The sequence below is a fragment of the Petaurus breviceps genome, unplaced genomic scaffold (assembly GCF_028583685.1).
Source record: "Petaurus breviceps papuanus isolate PSGF00001 unplaced genomic scaffold, PetGlider_PUasm1.0 185, whole genome shotgun sequence".
NCBI classification, from domain to species: Eukaryota; Metazoa; Chordata; class Mammalia; order Diprotodontia; family Petauridae; genus Petaurus; species Petaurus breviceps.
The window spans coordinates 32,271,630-32,289,301 of NW_027185797.1; the positions used below are offsets into that span (position 1 = coordinate 32,271,630).

The following is a 17,672-nucleotide window of genomic DNA, read 5'->3' on the forward strand; positions in this document are numbered from 1 at the left end:
CCATGCGTCCCCTCCCCATCCAGCCAGCCTGGGTCCATGCGTCCCCTTCCCATCCAGCCAGCCTGGGTTCATGCGTCCCCCAAAGGGCCTGCTGAGGAATCTTCCTTGTTTCTTCCTGACCGTTCCTTAGCTTCCTCAGGGCTGCCATTGGGCTGCCATTCTGGGTTCGCTTGGACTTGCCCACTCACTTTTTCGTGACTGTTTTCTTGATGACATCCTTTACCCTGCTCTTCCTCTATAATTCCTTGTTTTCAGCATTCCATAATCACTCGTGCCCACCATGTGCCTCTCCCTTGCATTTTGAGAGATCCTCAGCTTTCATTCTTTGGAGATGATGGGGTTTTATGACTTGCAAACATATACCAAAAACAAATAAGTATTGGTGTTTAAAAGGTGGGTGATGGTTATAAAATCACGTTTTAGTGTTTGGGTTATCATACAGCATGCCATGGTGGATAAAGAGCCTACCTTGGAATTAGGGAGACTCGGGTCCAAGTGCCCCCTTGGCCACACCCTGACTGTGTGACCCTGGGTAAGTCACACCTCTCAGTGCTCCAGGCAGCCTTCTCAAGCTGTAACGGGGCAGAAGAGGTGCTGACTTGCATTGGTGGGGGGAAGACTCCTCACCTGGGTATTCTCTGTACCAGCTCCAGCCTCTACCTGTGCTACAAACATGCTGGTCACTAAGACCTCTGGAGGCAGTCACTGTGGGAGTCCTGTCCTTGCAGGTCACTTTAGATTTGTCTCCTGAAGATGCTGGAAGTTTCTGGAGCTTTTGCAGTGACCTAGACTGAATGGCCTACTCTAAGAGGAGTCTCTTGTCGGGCAAGAGCTCTGCGGGGTAATAGTTGGGTCTTTCAAAGGCGCGGGCGCATCCCTTGTGACCCAAGGCGTTCGGAGTGAGATTAGTTGAGTTTTTGAAGGGTCATTGAACTTGTTCGAAAAGATGCTTTCATGTACAAAACTTCTTTTCCCCAAAGTTTAATACCTGTCTTCAAGGAAGAATGAAAGAACTCCAGTCTTTGGCTTTTGAGTATGGATACAGTTGAATATCCTGGTCCTTCCAGGCGGGACCTTGTTGACTAATGGTCTTGAGGGGCCAATTCCTGCAGCCATCGGGCTTTTAAAAATATTTCTGGATCCCTAGGAGGCCTGTGTCTGTGAAAGCTGGGAGACCAAGGGCGGAGAATGCCCTTGCCTTAAGTACATCATTTTGATTGGGGTGACTTTATTCATCACACTCAGTTACCTTCAGTGATCCACGCCAGAGAAAATAATGCAAGTGATGTCTGATGTGTTCACCGAGTGGGAAGGCTGGAACGTTGGTTAAGTGGAGGTCGGCCTCAGCCAGAGCACTGGGAATCTGGGCCTTTCTTTGGGATTTTCACTGGAGACCCATGATTTTATGTGGTGATAAAGAAAACCTGTTTTTTAAATTTTTTAACAAATTCTTTAGGATAAAGGATTTGGCAGATGCTGTTATTTAAATGTTCAGTGTGGGCAGAACCGTGGAGGAAGTGGCATTGAGAGGTGTGGGGCCTCTGTACAATAGGATTTGTCACATGTCGGGGGAAGGGCTCTGTCTAAGTGGACAGCCAGCGTGTTTGCTCCCATCCCACAGGACTAGTGACTCCTGGGCTCATTAGCAAAGCGTCTCCCAGGGTGGAGTGGCCAACTGTGTCTAAGGTCCCATAATGGGAGAGCTGACAGATCCAGCCTCAGGCACTGGCCTAGCTCTGTGACCTAAGCCACTGCCTACCTCAGTTTCCTCATCTGTAAAATGGGGATAGTGATCCATATCCTGGGGTCATTGTGAGGATCAAATGAGACAATGTTTGCACAGCTCTTGGCACACAGTAGGGGCTTTAATAAATGTTTCTTCCCCTCCCCTTGTGCTGAGGATGCCAGTCCTGAAGCTGATCCTGCTTTGGTCAGATGCTTCCGGTATTCTGTGCTAAAGAATTCTGGGATCCGGGACTAGGAGATGTAAAGATCCTTAAAGGTCCCCTTGTCCAGTCCTTTCTTTTTAAAGAGTAGGAAACTGAGGCCCAGGGAGGGGAAAGAAGGAAAGAATCAATCATTTATGTACCGACTATGTGTCAGGTACTTTACAAATAGTATATCATGTGATCCTCATAACAACCCTGGGAAGGAAGTGCTTATTAGACCCATTTTACAGTTGAGGAAACTGAGGTAAACTGAAGTTAAGTGACTTACCCAGGGTCACACAGCTAGTAAGTGTCAGAGTCAGGTCCAGTACTTCATGCACTGTGATGCCACCTGGTTGCCAAAGCTTTCCTAGGTCTTCCAACATGGGTTCCTTCAGCTGTCAGCCAGCAAGGCTACCTTAGCAAGGACAAGTCGAGAGCCACCTAGGCTTGGCACCTGCTCTGGGCAGGCCCTCTGCCTGGCCCTGGGGCCTTGAAGATGGATTAAGGGGCAGTCACTGGCCTGGGGCAGGGGGGAAGAGGAGAAAGGCCAGCCAGGTAGAGAATTGTGATCCATGAGCTGAGAGGGACAGAAAAGACAGACAGCAGGGTGAGAGATGTAAGGACAGGGAGCTCACCCCCAGGCTGGTGGGGAGGGATTAGGGATTAAAGGGTGGTCATTTCCAAAAGGCATAAGTGGGACATGGGAAGAGGGACAGCAAGAGAAAGGGCCTAGAGATGGACACTAACCCTTGGTACATGTGACACAGGCAGCTTCCTCAGACTTTCAGGGGGCTGTTAGAAACATTCCAGAAGCAGCCTAGCACCGTGGGCAGAAGGGAAGCCTGGCATCATGGGCAGAGGGGCAGCCTTAGCCTCAGGAAATTTCTGTCTTCCACACATACTAGGTGTGTAACCACAGGCAAGTCAATCAACTTCTCTGGGACAATTTCCTCAACTACAAAATAAGGAAATTGGACAAAATGCCCCTTCTATCCCTGAATCCATGGAAAAGAGGTGTGAGAGAGGGTAAAGAAGGTCTGCCTCTGAGCCAGAAAGACCTGAGTTCAAATCCTGCCTCTGACTGATGCAGCTACTAGGTACGTTTCCCCAGACAGGTCATTTCAACTCTCAGAGCCCTAGGAAACCCCCTAAGGCTGGACAGGATGGACGAGCTGGTCATCCACATCCATGGGGTGGGGGGGGGAATTCCCAGTGCCCATGACACAGGGCTGGACAGAGGCAGGAAGACTCCAGCCCCAAGCTTGCTGCTTCTTCTTCCCCTCAAGTCCATTCCTGGAAAATGGGCTGAGATCCCCCGCTGTGTCTGTGTTCTGGCCCATGCTGGGTCACACTGGGCAAAGACAGCAAGGCTCAACGGTGTTTTTAGCTGAGAAAAGGGGATCCGTGCCAAGGTGGGAGCTGCCAGACCCAGATAAGAATCAGAACTCCCTCACCATTGCTCCCGCCCTCTTATAGACCCGGTGTTGCATCAAGTGACTTCAGAGCCCTTTCCTGTCCCTTGGGTTTCATTTTCTGCCTCCCCTCTCTTCCCTGTGTTCTAGATCAGGCAGGCAGCTCCTGGAAAGCTCCATCTTCCTGTAAAGACAGAGAGCTCCAGAATCCTTCCCTGGCCTTGCGCCCTGCCCGCCAGGATGCAGGAAACTCATGATCTTTCCTGGATGGGCATTAGTCATTTGGCTTGTTCCCACCCCCTCCACCGATGTTACCCCCTAGACCCCGATGCCCACTTGCCTGGTGGTGCACGGAGCCCCTGCTTGAGGCCTCCACTCTCAGTCCAAATAAGATGTGTGTGTGTGTGTGTGTGTGTGTGTGTGTGTGAACAGGCAGGTACGCCCTGAGAGGCCGGGCCGGGGTGCCAGCATCCCCTCACCCCAACTCTTTGCTTTCCTCTGCAGGCCTGCCTTGGGGACCCGGGCCAGGGTGCCAGCCTCCCCTCACCTTGTCTCTTTGCTTTTCTCCGCAGAGACCCTCCTGGATGATTTCCTGCTCACGTACACCGTCTTCATGACCACGGATGATTTGTGCCAGGCGCTTCTGAGGCAATATCCTTCCTCAACGGCAGGATGCTTTGTAGGTTGCTGTCCCAGCAGATGTTCCACACTCTGCACCATCTGCCTTGCTTAATTAGCCAGGTTGTGGGGGAGCACAGGGCAGGTTAAGGGCTCAGAGGTGAAAATGAGTCAGGATGGGGGGAAGGGGGGCACCTACTGTATACCAGTCACTGTACTAAGCACTGAGTACAAATATAGACAAAAGGAAGGACAGTCCCTGACCTCAAGGATCTTACAGTCTGGGCAGCATGTAAAGGCACCAGGAGGGTATGGAGATGGCCAGGATGGGCCTGGGAAGCCTGGAGTGAGGAAGGAAGGCCCAGGGAGGTTCTGGGAGGTAGAGATGCCATGGTGTGGGCTTGGCAGGGGCAGGGCGGAGTGAGCTCCATAGAGCCATTCCAGCCACGCTAGGCTGCTAGGGAATAATAATTCATCACCAACATGACAGCACGTCTATGGCACTCTGTTTGGCAAAGCATTCCATGGGTATTCTCCCACTAACCTCACCACGCTTCTGTAAGGTAGCTGCTGCCATTATCCCCATTTTACAGATGAGGAAAACTGAGGCCCAAAGAGGTTTCATTGAACCCAGTGAACATTTGTTAATGGTTTAGTGACTTGCTCACCATCCCATGGCTAGTGACCAAGGCTGGTTGTGACCTTAGATCTTCAGTGTGTCACCAGCTGCTGCGTGTGGTGCTGTCCTGATGGAGGTCGGTTACGCCCTTTCCATGGCCCAGTGACAAAGTAGGGATTAAAGGATGGGCAGCTAGATGCTACAGCAGAAAGAGCACTGGGCCTGCAGTCAAGAGGATCTGAGTTCAAATTCAGCCCCAGACGCTTATTAGCTGTGTTACCCTGGGCAAGTCTCAACCCTGTTTGCCTCAGTTTCCTTATCTGTGCCAAAAAGCCCCAAACAGGGTCATGATTTGTCTGACCACAAGAAAAACGTTTGACTTTTTTTCTGGGTCTTAATTTCCTCCCTTGCAAAACGTGGAAGGTTGGAACAGATCCTTCTGAATTCCCTCCTGGGTCTAAATCTTCCATCTTTCCTCTTTGCCAAGTGGACATGGGGCATTTCTCTGGGCCTCGGTTTCCTTATCTGTAACATGGGAGTGATAATGGTGCCCACCTTAAAGTGTGGTAGTACCAGGTAGACAACATACCCCACCAGCTCTGCTGGTCTTAAAACACCGTGTGAATGAGTTGTTTTTACCCACTAGAGCAGATACAACACAATTTAACATATTCACTGTTTCGGTCAAGACAGACCCCATCTCCCCCAGTCATCCTAATAAGGAGGTATCAGAGAAGCCTCTGTAAGTGATTCTCACTTTCTCTGCCATACGCAGCTGAGGATTCCATTACAGCCCATCACAAAAATGTTATAGGATGGGGACTCGATATTCACATGACCCCATCTGAACATCATGAACCTGGATTCTAATGGCCTGGCAATGTTTTCTGGTTCATCATAATTCTTTTAAATCTCTGGGCTGATGTGACACCGTGTATTGTTTTCAACTCAGAGTATTTTCCTGCTAAAAGCATTTCTTAGGCTGCTATAAAATAGAATAGGGAAGGGGATGGTGGGGAGCAGCATGGAGAGTGACAGTGGAGCATCTCTATTAATAAATGCAGCAATGGGAGAAAGTGGCACTTTTGACCATGCACCATCCCCAGGAACCCAAATGAGACTCCAGTCTCCTGCCTCTTCTTGCATTGTGAGGAAATCAGTAACATTTGCCAATCCTCACTGTTTTCTTTTGTTTTTTTGCTTTTTGGAGGGCAGTTGGGGTTAAGTGACTTGCCCAAGGTCACATGGCTAGTTTTTGTGTGTGTGTTAAGTGTCTGAGGCCAGATCCAAACCCAGGTCCTCCTCACTCCGGGGCCAGTGCTCTATTCACTGCGCCACCTAGCCGCCCCTGAATCCTCACTGTTTTAAACCTTCTAAATTTCCATCATTCCTGTTGTAGCTGGTCATGATTCCCTAATTATTTCAAGATGCTAAATTTGCAGAAAAGTATTGATAGGAAAAGGGGTATCGAGGTAGCACCATGGATAGAGCACTGGGCCTGGAGTCAGGAGGACTCATCTTCCTGATTTCAAACCTGGCCTCACACACTTACTAGCTGTGTGACCCTGGGCAAGTCACTTAACCCTGTTTGCCTCAGTTTCCTCATCTGTAACACGAACTAGAGAAGGATCTTTGCCAAGAAAACCCCAAATGGGTCACAAAGAGTTGGTTGTGACTGAAAAGCGACTGGACTGTCCTATAGTTCCTCTGGGCCTCAGGCATCCTCAGGAGCCACACTGGCCATCCTGAAAGTGCCCAGATTTTCTAAAGGTATGAGGTAGGCTGTGAGCCCCATAGAGGTACAGGCCAGGCCTTAGCTAAATTTTTTATCTTGCTCTATATTCTACACAGTAGGTATTTAATAAAAGTCTGTGGAAATAAGCATTTTCCAATGTTCCTAGTTATTTAGCACTAAGTGACTCTCAGCAGGTCAGGATGTTGCCTGGGTTCATAGCCCAGCTCATGAGAATGGGAAGCCTTTGGTACTCTCGGTTGGAGTCGCCCAGATTATTACAAAGGAATCTAATCATAAAGTCTCATGGTCTTGTGCTAAGAGGTTCACAGTGAGCTGGCCTCTGACCCCTCCAGCAGCATCACTGAAGGGGAGAGGGGAGAGTGGCAATTGGCATTTTAAGCCTGAGAAAAGCTGGGCCAACTTCCATTAAACCAAAAGAGAAAACCACACAGTTCTTCCTCTCGGGTTGCTGCTGTTTGGCATAGCATGTCCCATAGGCTACTTATGAATACTGACAAATCCCCTAGGACATTCATTTACCCAAGCTCTCTCAGGGGTAAAAAGACAAATTCCTCTTCACAGCCTCCTAGAGCATTTGTCTTCCTTTGCTGCTCTGTAAAATAAAGTGAATAATTCTGGTAGCCCCAGCCTGACAAGGAAGTCAAAGCTTGTCAAGAACCTTGCCAGCCTTGAAGCACCATCTTCATATCAACCCTCCTATGGTGCCAAGAAGGAGCTTGGAGTCAGGGAGAGTGGTGCCACCTTGGAGTCAGGAGTCCTTGGACTGTGGCCGAGTTCTAGCCGTGTGGCCATGGATGAGTCACCTGACTTGGACCCAGGAAGCCAGGAGAATGCTAAGTTACAGGGTAGTTGACCTCAGCTGGGGAGGGAGTTTCTATACCAAGGAGCTCCTTCTAGTAGTAAAACTGGAATGAATGCTGAGGCCCCACCTGTGGGACCAGGGTTTTCCTGATTCCTGACCCCCTCCTTTGTTTGTTAGCAAGCCCTCACTCTCCCATTGCTGTGTGTCCCTGGGGCTGGTCCTTGTCTTTACTGACTCATACATGCCGGTAAGGTCCCTGCAAGCAGGGACTGTTTAATTTTGGTCTTTGTCTTCAGAGTGCTGCAGGAGGCACTTAATGGACGCTGGTGAATGGGCATATTATATTGGACCCAAAGAAGAAGAAAAGAAAGGGAGACATTACAAAAGCACTTATCTTAGAGGTAAATAGACAACCATATAGGTGTCCACTGTGGCCATTCCTCTCCTGTTTGCACATATGAGGAAACTGAGTCACGGGAGTTAAATGGCCTGAAAAGATCCCACCGCAGAGGTCTGACCCAGCCCCAGGTGTTCTGACTCCAACATCAGGGATCTGTCCCTCCCCCACACTGCCTTTAACATCGTCATTAGTTTAAAATGTTCCTTTCCAAGGAAAACCAAAGGAAAATGACAGTTTGAGGCATGCCATTTAAAGGTAGCCCATGTCCTATCCATACTCCAGTCATCAAATTCTGAACCAAAAGGAAATTTTATCAGCCTCGTGTATTTCTTCAGCTGAATGCCAAAATGGGCTTACTGTTATGTGTTCAGGAGCAGGAGGAGGGAGGAGAGAAGGGGGCACGTCTGTGATTAAGCCACATTTTATTCAAAAGTGCAGACAAAGCTGAACTAAGAGTCAAGCTGACTTTATGATTAGAATTTTCTGGTAGAAACCAGGCAATTCCAACTGAGAGCACCAAGGGCTGCCCGTTCTCGAGCACTGGGTAAGGCTATAGATGTGCCTGGGCAACACTCTACCCCGCGGCTTGTCGCTGGGTGGAGAGGAACACAGGCCCTCAGAACATGCTCATGTATTAAACACCTACTGTGTACAGAGCCTAGGACTAGAACACAGACTGAGATGGAAGGGCTGGCTAAGACCTGGCCTGTGCCCTCATAGAACTGATGGTCTGCCTCACAGCTCTAGGAAAGCTGGCCATTTTCAGAATAGCTAGTGTTACTCCCAGGGTATGAGCCTGAGAAATCTGCAGCTGGAAGGGACTTCAAAGCCATCCAGCCCAACCCTCTCCTTTCATAGGTAAGGAAACTGAGGCCTGGGGAGGTTACGTGACTATGACAGAGCTAAATCTGGAAGGGACCTTAGATTGTTATATATGGGAAAACCGAGGCCCAGGTAGGCTGTGTGCTCTGCCAGTTACACAGATAGTAGACATTGGAGGCAGGATTTGAACCAGGTCCTCTGGGCTCCCAGCCAGGGCTTTCTCCCCAGTTCTATGCAAAGGATTGTAGGTTATAAGCTGTCAGGGACCTTAGAGGTGATCTATCTAACCCAGTTATCTTGCTAAGAAGGTGATTAACACTCAGAAAGTCTGACTTCTTCAGAGTGACCTGAGTTGTAAGTAAGGGTGGGATTTGAATCAGTGGTCCAGTGGTTTTGTTTTTAAATCCTGATCCCTATTTGATCCCAGGGTTCTAGTCTCCTCCTAGAGCAGGAATTCTTAGCCTGGGCTCCATGAACATTTTTTTTTACATTATTTTGATAACTATATTTCAATATAATTGGCTTTTAGTGTATTTTATTTTATGCATTTAAAAACATTTTTCTGAGGAGGAATCCAGAGGCTTCACTATAATGCCAAAGGGGCCCAGGAAACCAAAAAGATTGAGACCCTGCCTTAATGACACCCTGGAATCCAGTAGAACTGTTCCCTCCCACCCTATTGAGATGGGGCTAAGTTATGTCCAGGCCTCGGGGGCTGCAAGTAGAAGGGAACTTAAAAATCCCCTCATCTCAGGCACTTTGGGGCTGCAAGTGGAGACATTCAGGGCCCCATGCCTGGGGTGAAGGATTGGGCCAAGGCATCACCTACTGCTCCGTCCCCCACCTTTCCCTCACTTGCCTGGATCTTTTTCCTGGGGCATTTGGTTCTGTGTTGTACAGGGGTGCCTTCTGTTTTCTCTGTATCTTTCTTTACCACTTAGAGAAACAGGACTTCTGTCTCTGGGACTTAGGCAATAGGACACTGCCCACATGTTTTCTTTAACCTTTTCCACCTATTCTGCTAAGAAATATCAAGGCAAGGAAGAAAACTCCGATGTGCCTCGTCGAAAGAGGAAGGTCTTACATCTTGTGTCCCAGTGGATTGGCCTGTACAAAGATTGGCTGCCAGAAGATGAGCCCTCCAAGATGTTCCTAAAGGTACCACTGGGGGGCTGATGGTCAGTGACCGCCTTCCAAGGTGGAAGGACCTTTGAAATTCTTGATTCAAGAAAAAAGGCCATGCAAGGCTGTTTTATTGAATGTGGATTTGGGAATCAAAAAAGCAGTCTTTTTTGTTGAGATGTTTGAGGCCCAAATTTTCTGAAACAGGCAGTAATCTCCAACTGAAATGTACTTTCTTGGACTTATTTTTTCAAAAATGATGTTGGGAATGCTCAGCAAGGTTTATGTCAGCTTCTTGAGAGGAGAGATTGTTCATTCTTTGTATTTGTGGACTAAAATCCCCGTTTGGGGAGGGGCAATCAATCTCTTCATATTACAAGGTCTCTAAAAGTATGGGAAATTCTTTTCATATAAGCCATAGACCAAGTGAGCGATTGGTCAGGACTGAGCTGTCTACCCTCAAGTCTTTGATTCCGTTCATTTGTTCTTTAGGCCTCCCCTGCATGCCAGGCACAATGTGCTGGGGACACAAACACTCTTAGCAGATCCAGCCTTGTATGTAAAGAGTTAACATTCTCCTTCTTTGTGTCTGCAAATCCTTCTCCTCCTCCTCCTCATCACCATCACTGGTATAGTTAACATTTATATAGCATCTACTGTGTGCCAAGAGCTTTTTATAAATTAGAATCCCCATTTTACAGATGAGGACACTGAGGCAAACAGAGGTTAAGAGAGTCCAGGGTCACATGGCAGAGTGGATAGAACACCATGCCTGAAATCAGGAAGACCTGCATTCAAATCCTGACTCAGACAGTTACTAGCTGAGTGACCCTGGACAAGTCACTTAAACGCTGCCTCAGTTTCCCCATATGTAAAACGGGATGAGAAGAGCACCTGCTTCCCAAGGTGTCTGTGAAGATCAAATGAGATAATTGTAAAGTACTTAGCACAGTGTCTGGTCCTACATAAATGTGAAAAAAAACACAACTTTTAATCAAATTTTTCAGCTGCCTTTTGTGTGTGTGCACATGTGTGTTTCCAGACCATATACAGGAATGTCCTAGATGACATCTATGAATATCCAGTGCTTGAGAAGGAACTGAAGGAACTCCAGAAGATCCTCGGGATGCACCGACGGCAGTAAGCCTTCATCTTCCTTTCCATTTTTACCTCAGATGTTATGCCCATCTTTAAATTAGTCTCAATAGACTAAGTTGGGAAATTGGCAATTTTAAAAGGTGACAGAGGACCAAAAAGCCAAGTGACTCTGAGCCCTGAATCCCCTGTGAGCCAGCCCCTGGCTTTCTGTGGTTCCTTAGCCATAGTGATCCTTTTCGTTTCTTGGAATAAAGAAAAATAGAATCTGTCGAGTTTCCTGCCAGAATAGAAATAGTGACTGAATCAGACAAAAATGATTTCCTAAACGAACAAACTCACAAGCCCTTTACAAATGAGGTTTGCTTGTTTGTTTTGTCCAGGCCTCTGATTTCATTCCAGCAGGAAAACTCCCTGTATGGAAACTCCCTCCACTGGAGCAGGCCTGTGATTTATTGTCTTAGACAGTTATGTGGGGGTGCTGAGGGGTGACGTTATTTCCCTTTGGTCACAAAACTTCTGTGTGGAAGAGATATTTCTTAGGCCCCAATCTTTCTGATTCTAAGGCTGATCGTTGCTACTCCCTAGATTTTTCTTTATTAAAATGAGACTAAATTGCTCTTTTGGGGCAAATTTAACTTAAAATTAAATTTTGGTTTTCATGCGATTCCTAGATATCACCACGGAGTGAGGGAAAGGAGTTACTGGAAGATATATGTGGATTTTTCAAAAAGATGTTTTATAAATAGGTCACAGATTCTTCAAGATCCAATCTTTTGGGCTCTCTTGAGGCTTTATATTCAATTTAAAAAGATTAACAAAACCCACTTTATCCTGGGCCTTCTCTTGGCAAAAAATACCCTTCATGCCTAGGTGTTCGTGATTAAGTAAGCCGAAGAGAAATCACCTTAAACAACACCCCCATCCCCACCCTGGTCATCGTGGTAAATAAACAACCAAATCATCCTTAGCTGTAAGTTATAACCCTCATGGGGATGGGGGGCTGAGGGAGGGGGAAACCTGCTTTAACATGCTCAAAGTAGCAATTCCCCTGCTGGAGTTGTAGAGAGTACATCAAACCTAGATGCCCTTAAAAAAATAATCGTGGTACGCTCCTCGCCAGAAGGGACTGCCTCATCTTTGTCCCAGTGCCTCGTCCACCCCCCTGTCTGGCATCATAATGCTTGTTGATTGATTGAACTGAGTCTTGCTGGACCAGCAATTTCCATCCTAGTTTAAAGCATCATTTAATTTCAGTGAGATCCATCGTGGTCCAGACAATAGGGCTGCGCTGATTTCATCTGGTCAGTTGCCTGTGTCTGTGGCCCTCCCCTGAAGGCTTCCTTCTCTCCCTGCCATACTCTTGGGCATCCTTAGTCATTTGGAGCATGCCAGGGCACACGGCCCGCAGACTGAGCTTGCTTCTGACAGCTTTCAGCTCCTCATCACATGCACTGTGTTGTTTCTAGGGTATCAAACTATTATGTAAACATGAGGAAATGGAAGGATTATGGGGCAAAATTGTGTTCTGTGTCAGCTTAATCCAAAATAATCCTTGCTTCAAATGCAGTCTGTTTTCTGGGCTTTGGGGCAGGGGGCCTAGGTGGGGGTGGGAAGGGACAGCGGGAGAGTTATTACCAGGATTGCAAAGTTTTCATCCCTGGTGACTTCATTCTACATTTTATCAGAATGAGGGGATACTTTAAAAATGTCAGGAGAAGTCCAAATAACTTGAATAAATAGGACTAGAATCTTAAATGCAGGACAGCCACTATTTGGCCTAAAATAATTTTTAAAAATAAAAAAAAATGATTAAATGCCATTCTGGCATCTGGGTCTCAGGTTTCATCCCCTCAGCATTGTTCTCTGGTCTCAAGTAACCCACTGGGAAAAAAACTGCTTCTCCCAGAGCAGGCAACAGAGCTCAAACCACTGATCTGACCTCAGTTCCTGGCTTACCCATGGTTCCTGGTTCTGCCCCTTGATAGCTCTTTGGTCTTTGGACAATTCATGTCATAGTTCCCAGCCTTAGTGTCCTCATCTGCAAAATGGTTTGGAATGGGGACCTAGCTGGGATTCTTTCACCTTTAGTCTGTCACAGAGTCAACAGAAAGGTTGGCTCACCCAGGCCCCCTTAGCTGCTGTCACAAAGCCATCAGCAGGAGAAATCCAGGCACCTGCACCCCATAACATGTCTCTGCCATTCTTCCCCACTCGAGTGACACAGCGGTGGTTGTACCTGGATCCATGTGCCCAGTGGGGCCATCCTGCTTGTATTGGCCTTAAAAGCCCTTTCTGCATACATAAAGCAAAGGGGATGCTGGATCCGTGCAGGCCAAGGTAGACTGGGGGGTCTGGCCTCAATTATCCGAATCATTGACTTCTGGTCGAGGAGAGGGTCTAAAGGTGCTGGCAGGATCCTAGATCTAGAGGTCCCCTAGCCCAACCCCATCATGTTACAGATGAGGAAACTAAGGAGAAAGTCACACTTTATAGTTAGGATCTGAACCCAGGTGCTGCTCAGATTCTGACTGACCTTTTCACTCCTCCACACTGAGCCTCTTCTGTCCTGCTGTCAGTGGGGGGACAGAGCTGACTGCTGAGTATGCCAGGGATGGGGGCAGTGTCTCTCAGCACCAACAACCTGATGTTAGGCAGGCGGCCTCTACTCTCTTCTTTTTTTGGAGGGGGGAGGGCAGGGCAATTGGAGTTAAGTGACTTGCCTAAGGTTACACAGCTACTACGTGTTAAGTGTCTGAGGCCAGATTTGAACTCAGGTCCTCCTGACTCCAGGGCTGGTGCTCTACTCACTGTGCCACCTAGTCGCCCCACTGCCCTCTTTTTCTGAACCAAGTCTGACCTCGTGCCTTTCTTTTCAGCACTGTGGATGAATACTCACCACATAGAAAGGTAAGGGGACACTTTCTACATCTGCATTAAAAGGATGCCCCTTAGGAAGTTTCCCCTGCTGACCTTCCCCTGGAATGTCTTCCCCATTAAATGGAAGCCCCCACTGGGGCTGCTGCAGGACTGCGGCTCCCTGCTCTCCTTTGGCCCTATGCCAGGGCAAATCAGATTGGATTCCCATGAGCTTGACTCAAAGGAACTCTGGCCTGGTTGGCCTCTGTCTGAGTCAATGTGGGAATGGAATCTGACATGCTACAGCCACCTGGCCTCTCTAGAGACGAGTGGAACCAGCCTCTGGGCAGACCCACTCAGGAGAACTGCTAAATTCAAGGTTAGAAAGGAATCATCAGATCAAGAGCGATGTTAGTGGGCTTTGGTTTGGCCGGTTTTGAGTAAGGAGAAGGTCAGCCAATACAGGAGCTGGGACAGATCCCCGTTTATATGGGAGGATGACAGAAAAAGATCCCTCTTCCCCAGCTCAGTCCTAAATCTGCCCAAACTGAAGCTGGAGGAAGACAGAGGAGAAGGAATCCCACCCCCAATGGTTAGACAAGCCACTTTTCCTGACTCAATTTCCTCATCTGTAAAATGAGGAGTGGGATTAGATAAAAACAATATTAACAATCATGGCAATGATAATTAACGTTTACATCAATAGCTTGCAAAGGCCTATAATAATGTTAACTCATTTTTCCTTACTGCAATCCTATGAGGTAGATGCTAGAATTACCATTCCCAAGGGACAGAGGGGGAAGCTGAGTCTGAGATGGGTGAAATGACTTGCCCAAGATCACAAAGCTAATACGTGTCTGAGACAGAATTTGTACTCAGGTCTTCCTGATTCCAAGTCCCACGCACTGTCCACGACACAATGTAGCTGCCCAGAGGGAACTTTGAGGTGCTCTCCAGCCCCAGAGCCAGGATCCTATGATGATGAAATAACCCCAGTTGCTTTCTTGGGTATGTGGGGATTAGAAGATCATCATGTCCTGGTTGCTGGTTGAGCTTTTGGGCTGGGGCTGGGGTGAGGTACCGGGCCTCCTTGGGATATATCTGTGGATCTTTCTAGAAAAGGGTGGGGACTGTCAGTCCCACAGACCTGCCCTCTGCTGCCCAGAGATGAAGCCAGGGGCCCCAGTGCTTGGCCAGCCCCACCCAACCACCCTCTGTTTGTGCTCCTTGAGGCAACTCCCTTCTCTGAGATTAGATGGGTGGATTTCCTATTGAAAAGAAAAGACTTGGCCCCTGATCTTCTTGGAATGAGATGTGGTTTTCCAAAGCACCAGGGGCCCTCCTTCATTGTCCTTTCCTCCTCTCCTACAGAATAAAGCCCTTTTCCACCAATTTAGTCTTAAGGAGAATTGGCTCCAGAACCGAGGAACTGTGGGTGAAACAGAGGAAAGTGAGTAAGGGTGGGCAGGGGTGGGGGGGTGGGAGGGGGGGGGGAGAAGGGGGGAGGGGACCAAAAGTGCCTGGCACTAGCACCTCCATTGCTGATGAGCAAGGGTTGATGTCAACCCCAACTTCAATCAGTTTCTTCATTTAGATTTTTGTATCCCCAGGCGAGAGGGAAACAAAGGCCTCTGGGAAAGTTTGGGTTTGTTCCCCTCCCTCTGGGAGGCTTCAGTTCTCTAAGGCCCAGCAAGACCTTCCCAAGTCCAAAAGCCACCTCCGGTGTTAGGAAGTATAGCAATCATGTTTTCAAAACCCGTTAGAGTTTACAAAGTACTGTTGCCTTGTGAGGCACACACACACAGTATATACATAGATACATTACATATACATGTATATGTGTATAGTATATACATGTATGTGTGTATGTCTATATATATATATATATTCACATACATATGTTTCCCCATTTGACAGCTCAGAGAGATTAAGTGATATTCCCAGGGTAACGTAAGTAGCAAGTGTCAGCCAGGACTCGAACCCAGTGCTCTCTCCACTATAATCAAGCAGTCACAAGCGTTAATTAAGCACTTACTGTGTGCCAGACGTAGTGCCAGGTGACGGTGATACAAGGGCAGAAGAAAAATGCCCCTACCCTATATGGAGCTCACGCCCTAGGCACCACTTCTGCCCAGCTAAGCAAGGCGACCAGGGACGTTATGAAACTGCTAACATCCACCCAGCACTTACTGCCTTCCAGACATTGCACTAAATCTTTCAGAATTATTATCTCCTTTGATACTCACAACAATCCTGGGAGGTGAGTACTGTTATTATCCCCATTTTACAGAGGAGGAAACTGAGGCAAACAAGGTTAAGTGACTTGCCCAGAGTCATATAAGTAGTGTTTGGGGCTGGATTTGAACTCGGGTCTTCCTGACTCCAGGTACAGCATTACATCCTCTATATGCTTTATAAAGATAGTCTAGCCCTAACATCAGAGTGCAGCAGTCCAGGAACAAGCTCCTGTTAGATACTAGGCAGTGCAGCAGGTCTGGGGCTTCCAAAGACAGAAAGGAAATCTTTCCTGCCCTCAAGGAGCTTACATTCCATCAGGAAAGACAAGTACATATGTGAACATATACACAGGATGCTAAAAATAGATACCAGGTGATTCTGGGGTCATTAGTCCTGGCATCTGGGGAGAGGGGGGGCTTCAGGGAGGAGAAGGCATCTGAGGAAATAGGATCCTCGAAGCCCCTGAGTTGTGGAGGGACCTGGCAAGAAAATCCTGGAATTAGACTAATTTTGGGAGGCTCCAGGGGGGCAAGTTTTCTGGGTCCTTCACATCAGGGACAGGGCAAGGGAGCTTTAGCACCTCGGCATTATTTGTAAATGATTGAGGTGTCCCCTTCCTCCCAAATGAAAATGTGACTCATCAGTAGGGGACAGAGGCGGGAGAGAAACCATGCTTTTTGGTGTCTTGATGATGTGGATAATTTTTTTTTAAATTTCATTGCTTTACTTTACTTTTTATAATTAAAACCTGAAAGCAGCTGCTTTCCTGCTATTGCTAAAGGCCAAAGTCAAGGGGAACTTCGGGGGAGACCTGAATCCAGCCTCCCTTGGGTCCAGGATGCCCTGGGCTTCATCTGACAGACAGACCCCCCTGGCTGGGAGATACTGGGCAGACCCCCAGTTACAGAGAAGATGCTGCTGATGTGCCCTGTGGCTGCACATCACAGTCCAATCACTGATATTGATGATGATGGTCATAGTAAGAATACAGTAATCATCATAAACTCAGAGTGACCCCTCCCAAGCTTCCTCCCAGGCTGGGTCACCTCCGGCTGCCCACTGCTCACCCATCCCCTGCTGACCGTGTCCCCTGCCCAGTCTGATACTTGCAAAGACATGCGTCCCTGGCCCTGATGTCTTACACTTGGATAAGATCATTTTCGAGGTTGAATGTTTAGAGTGGTCTGGTGTTTCCTGGCCCCTGAGCGCCTGTACTCACTAGCCTAGTTAATGAGGTGTAAACATATCTTGTATGCATTGATTTGTGGGCTTGCTAGAGAACTCCATTTTCAAGGGGGAGATTATGGCCTTTTTCCATCCATGCATCAGCCCCAGCAAATCCCCTGACAAGCAAGGAGACAGACACTTGTCTGATGGTGTTATGTCAGTGATGAGGCTGACCAGGCTGGGGATCCAGAGATCGTTACTGTTCTGTCTGGCCCAAGGCCCAACTGCCAGCATCACATCCCCTTCCCAGGGAGCCTGGCTTTTCTCTCCGAGACCCTTTGGGTTGCTGGCTTATCAGTAAAAGGACACAGACATTCAGAGGATTAGACTTGGACATTTGGAGGATTAGACTTTTTCTTTTTTGTGTCTTGGTTCTTTGAAGTAGGTGGGATCACATTCTGCCTAGGGAAGGCCAGAGGCCATCCCAGGTCCCTCTGAAGGAACTTCAAGTGGCCCCAGTGGAGCAGGATCCCCTACAGTGTCCCCAGAAAATGGTCATCCAGTCCCTGCTTTCTAGTGGTCTCCTGTGAGGGGGAGCCCACTTTCTTGTGAGGCAGTCCATGTCACCTGGGCTAGCTCTGAGGTTCAGGAAACTTTTCCCATTGCTTCATCTGCCCTCTGGGGCTAAGGAGAGAACACTCCCTCCTGTCTCTCCCCTCCCTCCTCTTTCCCCTCCCTCCTCTCTCCCCCCCCCCTGCCCCTCCCTCCTCTCCCTCCTCCCTCCTTCCTCCCTCCCCTCTCCCTCCTCCCTCTTTCCTCCCTCCCCTCTCC

At 48.2% G+C, this 17,672-nt stretch overlaps 1 protein-coding gene across 1 annotated transcript in view; it reads left to right on the plus strand.

The window, feature by feature from the left end:
* The window catches only part of RAPGEF5 (Rap guanine nucleotide exchange factor 5), a 245,401-nt gene that overhangs the window by 189,543 nt on the left and 38,186 nt on the right, over window positions 1–17,672 (plus strand). Inside the window, exons 12-16 of the mRNA XM_069088737.1 lie at window positions 3,916–3,994; window positions 9,374–9,518; window positions 10,525–10,622; window positions 13,457–13,487; window positions 14,808–14,886. Coding sequence (XP_068944838.1) covers window positions 3,916–3,994; window positions 9,374–9,518; window positions 10,525–10,622; window positions 13,457–13,487; window positions 14,808–14,886 — 432 coding nt within the window. The remainder of the gene's footprint in view (window positions 1–3,915; window positions 3,995–9,373; window positions 9,519–10,524; window positions 10,623–13,456; window positions 13,488–14,807; window positions 14,887–17,672) is intronic.